Here is an 8,826-nt window from a genome sequence, read left to right as displayed (position 1 = left end):
ACCCTAGTGATCTCCTAGGGAACAAGCAAGGAGAGAGAAATAATGGTTGTGCCAGGGCTTTGAACTTGCAAAGAGATTATCATGAGCATCCTAATTATTTCTCCAGTGATGATGGCATAGCAGTTTATCTATCTTGAGTATCTAGCCTGGAGGAGGCCCTGCTGGAGGACACATGGAGAGAGGAAACACCTTCTCTGTCTGCGTGGGTGCTGGTTTGATTCATCACAAAGCAGTAGGCTTCTAGATAGGCGAAAGAGAATCAAGGAGGAAACCTGTAGGTGTGGGCTTAGAAGAGGAAGAGTGATTCTTGGATGTTTAGATCTCTCGTACTGCTTTTGGAGTAAATTTGGGTACTAGAAAAATGGGTGGGAGGGATTGAAGGGAATTAGCACTCTCAGTGGCAGAACGTGGCTTGTTTTCCAGGACTAAAGTTCTTGAGGGTGGGGCTAGCAGCTGGATAAGGCCTTTACTCAATGAGTCCATTCATTCATTCTTTAACTGTTGCATTCAGCAAATATTCATTGAGTACCCATCAGGGTGTCTGCCAGGAACAGAGCTGGGTTATAACAAAGATAAAATGATACTAATCCTACCCATAAGGACCTTCTAGTCAAACAGAGACAATAGAGTATGTGCAAAATAACTTACTGAGGGAAGAAAGTATCATAAATAAAGCAAAGCTTCTGGGATGCTCAGAGCGGGGAGATTCTGGCCTGGAAGTGGGGAGGGCTCTGTGGAGGAGGTGGGGTGGGCAGTATTTGGGCCTGCAGAGTTGGCAGAGCAGGACTCACTGAGGATAAGACAGAGTGTGAGCAAAATCTGTGGGTCCCCATATTTGGTGGCCAGGGTGCCTGAAAGGAAACAGCAGGTGAGGCACTGGTGAGGATGGATTTCGGCTTAGAAGGGACAGCCTGGGGAGACTGGCTGGGTCAGAGAAATAGATCCTTAGAAGATTCTCCCAAATCTTCTTCTGGATCCTCCCCCTAATTCTGCTAGCTGGGGGCTCTTAACCGGGACTTCTGGAATCTCCCGGCTTTTCACCTGGCCAAATCCTACCCAAGAGCCAGCTTGAGATGCTTTGCCCCTTATACTAAGCCAGTGGTTCTCAAACTTGAGCTTGTTTCTCGGAATCACAGATTGCTGGCCCCATGTCCGGTTTCTGATCAGTAGGTCTGAAGCGAGCCCCTGGAATTTGCTATCTAACAAGCTCCTAGACTATGTCGTTAGCCCCCACTTCCATTCCCCATCAGGGGACCATGCTTTGAGAATCACTGCATTAAGCTGTATGTCAAAACTGCCTTAGCATTCTGGGTGCTGACACTAAGTCTCAAAGCTCTTGTTTGTCGGCCCCCATAATATGGAGGCGTGAGGTGCCTCCACAGCAGGCAGAGCCCACCACACAGCCCACAAGGGGCTTCTGAACCAGAAGACACAATTCTGCAAGGGTTATCGGTGGCCTCCTTGCTCCACCCATTGAATAGTAAGCTCCTCCTCCCTCCCTTCCACAACCCTAGCATACAGAGTCCACTACGAAACCGGGCACGTAGTGGCCCCCGTCAGTCATTAACCTTGTTGTTATCACCTCCTAGGACTGGTTCCCAGCACAGTTTAGCCTCACACAAATCTTGTTTGCATCAAAGTCTTGCCACCTCCTTTTGTGGTGTGATCTTGGGCAAGTTGCCTGACCTCTCAAAGTGCCATTTCCCTTACTGGTAAGTTGGGAATAGTGCCTGGCACTGAGGAGTGTGGCACGTGACAGTCGCTTATGATTATTATTGTTGTTGCTCCTGAGAGCTGGCAAGATCGATGGTCCACAGACCCCATTTCTCTTCCTTTTTAATTGAGTCATCTCCCACCTGCCTCCTGTTTTGCCCTCCTTGGGCCTTTCCTGTCATCACTCCGTGTCTCCCTGCCTTTCTCCCTCCAGGCCAGCTTTCCATCCTCCCCTCACAGGGCCCGCTGGTGGCCGACTCTCGCTGGGTAAGGATTGTCTGTACCTTGATCTCCATCAGTCAATAAAGGTAAATTACAAAATCATTTGTTTTACTTGTTCTCATTACCTGGAGGGCTGTCTGAAATTGCCTTTCTTTGGAAAGCCACATTTGCATATCTCTATGCTGGAGTCAAAAGCTACAGCTGTGGTTTCACTGCAATTTAAATATTAATAAAACCTCCTAAACCTCTAGCTGTTGTTTTAAGCAGTCTGGCTCTTCTCCTAGGTTGCTAATATAATTTAATCTTTGTCCTTTGCTTTGTATTTGTTTAAAGAGCCATTCTGGAGTCAACTGGAGCTAGCTGCTGCAACTTTGTAGATAAGAACCACTCACCAGCTTGGGAACCTTAGTTTTCCTTAACAGGCCCAAGATCTTCCTAGAGACAAACGATAGACAGTAGGTAACATTTTATACCAATTAGCAGCCCCTTACACTAAGCCAGTGGTCCTCAAACCTGAGCTTGCTTCAGAATCACAGACTGCTGGGCTCTTCCCCTAGTTGTGATTCAGTAGTTCTGGAGTGAGGCCCTGGAATCTGCATATCTAACAGGTTTTGCCTGCCCCCACCCCCTCCACCCCATTCCCCATCAGGGGACCATGGTTTGAGAATCACTGTCCTAACCTGCCTTATCATTCTGGGTCCCTGAAACTAGGTCTCCAGAGCTCTTGTTTGCTGGCCCCCATAATGTGCAGGGAGTCTCTCCTGTTTTCCATTTCTTCTAGCCCCTCAAACCATTACTTAGATTTTCCTGATCGTTGAGACTCATTTCAGGATCTGCTTCCTCCTGCACCTCCCTAATCCGTGCTCTCCACAGTTCTCAATTTTCTCTTCAGTTCTCCTTAATTTTCTATTTGCCCAGATCCATTTCTTTAATTTTCTCCTTGGTATGGGCAGATTTAAAGCCTGTTGGAGGGAGCTAGGCAGCCCTGAAGTACGGTACAGGGGCCTCTGGCTCAGCCATCTCACAGCCGTTGATAAGCAAGCTCCCACAGTCCCTGGCCAGTGAGCTCCATTCTCGCTCAGGTTCTGCGGGTAGATCTGCAGTTCCCCCTCACCCGGCCCTGCTCTCCTCACTGCCTGCCTCTGGGGCTGCCCTTATCTGCTCCTCGCAGCCTTCACAGGATACACTCTGGGCAGCCTGGCTCCTTCCACTCCAACCCCCCAACACTGATTCCTTTCTTCTTCCCCCGCATGTTTTTGAGCCGATACTTTGTGGATGATCCTGGTTGCACTTTTTGGGAGGGAGATAATCTAGGAGCTCTTCTCTAGGCCCCCCTCCCTGCACCTGCATGATAACCCCTCCTCTTCTCCTTCTTTCCAGCTTCTTTGCAGAAGTTCATTTCGTGAAATGAGATAAAGGCAGTACAGGAACTAGTTCCCAAAATGCAGCTGTGCCCAGAAAGGGCTGAAGACTGTGGGATGGAAAAGTGCGAGGATATCTTAAAGCCAGAGGTCAAAAAAGCAGGTAGCTTTACTCCATCTTCAGATAGGACTCTTAAGCTCTGCCAATCATCCTGAGGCCAGGGCCAGAAGCTGACTTCCGGGAGAGGTTATGCAGAGCTGGAAAAACAGACTGGGTGGACATTTGTTGGGAGACCTTGAGAGACAATGACAGAAAACTTCTAAATGTGTCTTAGTTGTCTCTGCTTTCACCCAGGATTCCTGGGAAGGCAGGATGTACTACATAGATGTTGTTTTTTCTATTAACCCATCAGTGATGGGGGCAGCAGGATGAGGCCTAGCTTACCCCCAGGGTCCAGTAAGCCATGGCTTGTCACTGGAAATGAGACATTTTTGACCGAAGACTGGGAAGCACTTGCTTCTTGCCTGCCTTTACGGACTCCCTGCCAGGTGGACAGGAAGCTGGCGTGGGCCCGAGAGAGGTCACACAGTGGGCAAGGCTGAACTGGCAGGTCCTGACAGCTGAAAGATAAGAAACTCTAAGCTGGAAAGCTGGATGGGAGTGGACAAAACAAGTAGCCGCGATCCAAGCCTGTAAATCCCCTTGCCTAGGGCTGCTTTCCCAGGGAGAGCTGCCACTTGGAGGCAGGAACTTTCTACCGCCTCCCACCACAGGCCATAAAGCCAGAGTGCTAGTTCCCCTCCCAGTCCGCTCCTCTCCCCAAATTCCCTTGAGGCTTGAACCAGTGCCTTCTGACCCGGGGTCAGTGACGGATGCAGGTGGGAAGCTGAATGATGGGATGGATGGAAGGGGCATGGGTTTGGATCTTCGCATTGTCATTTATTAGCTGTGCAAACTCTGAGCAAAATCCTGTATTTCCAGTTCCTATTCTTCAAATGAGGTGACAAATACCCACTTCACAGAGCTGTGATGAAGACTAAACGATATGAAAATGTAATAACGGCAGTTAGTCCCATTTTCTCTACTTCTCCCCTCACCTACCCACCACCCTCCTTACAAGGAAGTCAGTATTGAATTGTGCAAGGATTTCATCCTCTTTGCCTCAAAGAGAATTCCAATCTCTGAACAGAGTAAAGACAAACAAAAAATGATACAGACTGTTATCAGTGGATTAAGCATGTTAAACGGGAGTGGTTGTCAGAATTCCAAAGACGTCCTCCCTAGATTTCTGGCCCCGGGCGTTATTCAATCAAACAGTAAGCTAGGTAATGCTGTGAAGGGACTTTGCAACTGTAATTATGGTTCTGGACCTTAGGATAGGGAGATCACCCTGGATTACCTGGTGGGCACAATCTCACCACTTGAGCCCTTAAAAACAGAAATTTCTTTGACAGGAGTTACAGAGATGAGGCAGAAGGGGAAGTCAGAGAAATTCCAAAAGTGAGACGGATTTGATCAGCCATTGCTGGCTTTGAAGATGGAGGTATGGGGTCATGAGTCCAGAATGTGGGTGGCCTCTAGAAGCTAAGGATGACCTCTGGCCGACAGCCAGCAAGGAAACAGAGAGCTTAGTCCTAGGAGTGCAAGGAACAATTCGGACAACATGAAATGAGCTTGGAAACAGATCCATCCCCAGAGCCTCCAAGAAGGAACACAGGCCTGCCCTGCTGGCACCTTGATTTTGGTCTTATGAGACCCGAAACATAATAAATGGATGTAGTTTTAAGCCACTAGATTTGTGACAATTTGTTATGGCAGCAATAGAAAACAAATATAAAAAGGGTTTTTTTTTTGTGGTATGCGGGCCTCTCACTGTTGTGGCCTCTCCCGTTGCGGGGCACAGGCTCCAGACGCGCAAGCTCAGCCGCCATGGCTCACGGGCCCAGCCGCTCCGCGGCATGTGGGATCCTCCCGACCGGGGCACGAACCCATGTCCCCTGCATCGGCAGGCGGACTCTCAACCACTGCGCCACCAGGGAAGCCCTATGATAAGGTTTTTTTTTTTTTTTATGATAAGGTTTTGAAGTCCCCTTGATAACCCTAGGAGGTAGGTACTACTATTATCCCCGTTTTACAGATGAGGAGATGAAAGTACAGTGAGAAAAGGCTCTGAGAAAGTCTGCAGGTGTGAGCCTTCAAAACAGTCATACTTGGTGGAAGTGTTTGCTACCAAGTTTATTTCCAGGTGAAAAGCACATTTACAAAACATATTTTGTACAATCAAGTCCTTACTGCCTGCACACACTGGGGGGCTAAGGAAGACCTAGTCCTTCCAACAGCTATAAACAGTCCTGGATAATGAGTTTATGAAAAACACTTTCTCTTCCTTCAGCAAACAAAATTATTTATGAATCTGTACAGTTCAGCAATAGGGAGCAAAGGGAAAAAAATTACCTCAAGGAAAGCAAACAGCTCCTTTCCTGGTGGGATCCATCATCTTACAGACATGAAATATTCATATCAGAGATCTTATATTTCAAGAGGAATGGGTTACATATCAGAGCTACAACAATAAACATTTTATTTGTCACTAATGGGGAATTAGAAGATTCTCTTTGGACACCAGAATTCTTGAAAAGATTCTGCTGTTTCAGAGCACATGAGTGCTAAGAAATTCTTTAGAAGCCCAGCAACTATAGCCCAGACTTTTGGAGATCAGGGTCAGCAAGACTCCCCTCTCCTCTAATTAACCCTCAAATTTCATATTATATCCATTACCGCCTCTGGATTTCCTCCCCAATGCTCCACTCCAACACTTGAGAGCTGTCCAAGGACTGTTCTGATTTTAAGTCACAGCACAGATCCCCAAGTACTCACCTTCCATTGAAGGATCTGACTCCTGGACTTTAAGAACACAAGGGTTTTGAGAAACAAATTTAGGGAAACCAGCTATTCTCCTGAGACCAACCACTCTGCCTCCAGCTCGAAGCCGACAGCCCCAGGACGAGGAATAAGGCTGATAAATAATGAATCAGCATCTTGCTCAATTGGTGGGGTTTAAATGGTTTTAAATTCTTTTCAGGTGAAAAGTTGCCACAATTTTGTGCTCATGGCAGATTTCAAAGGGAGACTTGAAGCAGAAAATCTTTAAGGGACCCTTGCAGAGCCAGAAGTTCTTTTCAGGCTGATGTACATAAAATATTTAGGAATCGGGGCTGTGGAAGGACTGAAGAGGCCTTTCCCTGGGCCTGGAAAAAGGTCATTTCTTAAGCTCATTCTTGAGGTCCTGCAGAGACGGGCCCTATCCCCTATATACATGGCAGGCTGGAATCAGCAGCAGCTCTGGGGACCTGGGGTATCAGGTAGGTGTCCAGCTCCTGGCACTGGTAGAGGGCTACGCTGTCCAATACCCACTCTCGGGTCACCACAGGTGCTTCACACATCTGCCCGATGACTGGAGACAGAGAACACAAGCAGAGATTAGTGTCAATTCACATTTCCCCAGACCAGACCCTAGTCAATCTACTCGGGGCAACTGGTTGGATGAGTTCTTAGAGTGATTTAGGCAGGAGCAATATCACTGATCTTCAGCAGTGCTTCAGGACATAAAAAGCCTGAGGACTGACTGCTGGTGAAAGCCTATAGCCTCTGGCAACTTTATTAACATGAGCTCCAATCTGTTAAAGGAAAAGTCACCAGAGAGAGCAAAACAGCATTGCAATTTAATTACGTGGAAACATGTTTGCCATATCTTAAGTGAAAAAGCAAAACAGTATGATGGGCACGATCACATTTGTATAAAATACATGTGTGTACGTACATACACAACCAGGCCTGGTAGAATTTTCCGGTGATCATCTCCAAGTGGTGGGATTGCTGGGATTATTTTGCTGTGTTTGTGCTCATTTATATTTTATGTGATGAATTTTCATATTTAAGCACACACCACCCCCCCCCCGTGGAAACAGTTCATGCACTACTTTTATAATGCAAAACAAACAACAAAAAAGTTTTAAAAGGACATTTTAGCCATTCATTCAACAAATATTTATTGAGCACCTAGAATGTGCTGAGAACTATGTTAATGAAGCACCGGGTGACCTGTGTTGAATCAAACTCTTCCCACCCCATATGACGCAGGTACATGCCTATGGCCTTCCGGAGCCCCACACAGGTGCACCATCCACTCCAGTTGATCTAAACAGGGCATTTAGGCCTAAAATCACCACAGTAATCTGCACGCTTAACCTGGGCCCTCTACCCCATACTCCTCTGGATGAAGGCTTACAGCAAGACTCACCATGGAAGCCACCGCCCTCTGTCCAGGCATCCGGCTGCACGACCACAATTGGTTGAGTACCCTGTACCCCCAGAAAGGAAACAGCATTGAGGGTATCAGAGCAGGACTTTTGCAACAGTCACTTCACCATTTCTTGATAGCTTGCTGAAGCACACTACTTTGGGGGCAACCATGCAAAGGAGGGGGAAGGGCACATGTCAAAAAGGAAGGGTCAGAGGGAAAGAGCCTTCCCTGGGTCTGTTTAGTATTTGTAGCTCTCAAGTCCTTACTTATCCCTTACAGACGGAGTCTTCTGGCACAGGTACGTGGGCAGAGAAGGGTGAGGGTGAAGTGAGGCTTCCAAGGCTACACTGGGGGGTTCATAGGGACTGAAAGGTGCTGCCTCGCTCAATCTCAGGACAGAATAGTGTCCTCCCCAGACAGGGCACCAAACACTTACCTGGCTGAGGGTGAATGATGAGGGCTCCTTCACCACAGAAGCCCCACACAGATGCACCATCCACTCTAGTTGATCTAAATAAGACATTTAGACCTAAAATCACCACAGTAATCTACATATTTAACTGGGCTCTCTACCCCACACTCCTCTGGATGAAGGCTTACAGCAAGACTTCTCAGTGGAAGAGTCCCTGTTTCTCTGCTCCAAAGGGACGGAAAGGCCTTAAACTACAAATTCTAAGTCAATTTGCTACGGATATGCTACCTACTTTGGTTATCAGTCCCCATAAGGCCACTTGGTAGATAAGGTCTGAAAGTCAAATGAAAGAAAGAAAAAAAAAATCGAAGATCTCATTTCCATTAGTTTGCTAAACTGCTGGCTAAGACACTGTGAAAAACTACCTACCCACCATCCCTCCTTCCTTGCCTAATTCTGTGTTGGTGATTGATAATCACAGCCACTGACAGCACCATACTTGGTGGTAATTATTGTAAATGTCAAGAGATAGGAAGATAATTCATTCAGTCAAGAGAAAATACAAGTCATCCTGGACAGAGACTCAGCACGTCAGTGGGGAAAGGCTATATGCTGAGCTGGAATCAAATCACTTGAAAAAATCAGAAGAGATGTTCCACTTGGACCTGGAAAAGCAGCAGAACTGACCACTGGGTGGCTCCTGGTCACCTCTGGGTCTCTTTACCATCAGCCCGTTTCTGAGGATTGCTGAGGTGCTCCTGTTTGGCTGAGTGAACCGAGGTCAATTAACTTACCTCCAAAATGACAGCTGCTA

At 47.2% G+C, this 8,826-nt stretch overlaps 1 protein-coding gene across 8 annotated transcripts in view; it reads right to left on the bottom strand.

The window, feature by feature from the left end:
- Nucleotides 1-6,358: 6,358 nt before the first annotated feature.
- Nucleotides 6,359-8,826, bottom strand: part of BRCA1 (BRCA1 DNA repair associated) — a 62,012-nt gene continuing 59,544 nt past the window's right edge. For all 8 annotated transcript variants that reach the window (XM_082678188.1, XM_082678185.1, XM_082678189.1 and 5 more), the window contains 3 exons: nucleotides 8,037-8,110; nucleotides 7,598-7,658; nucleotides 6,359-6,751 (listed from right to left, as the gene is read on the bottom strand). In XM_082678188.1, the coding sequence (XP_082534314.1) occupies nucleotides 6,606-6,751; nucleotides 7,598-7,658; nucleotides 8,037-8,110 (281 nt within the window). In that variant the 3' untranslated portion in view covers nucleotides 6,359-6,605. The remainder of the gene's footprint in view (nucleotides 6,752-7,597; nucleotides 7,659-8,036; nucleotides 8,111-8,826) is intronic.

Source organism: Grampus griseus (assembly GCF_964374135.1).
Source record: "Grampus griseus genome assembly, chromosome: 20".
NCBI lineage: Eukaryota > Metazoa > Chordata > Mammalia > Artiodactyla > Delphinidae > Grampus > Grampus griseus.
The sequence above is the reverse complement of the archived record's forward strand: the minus strand, read 5'-3'. Positions and strand labels throughout refer to the sequence as shown.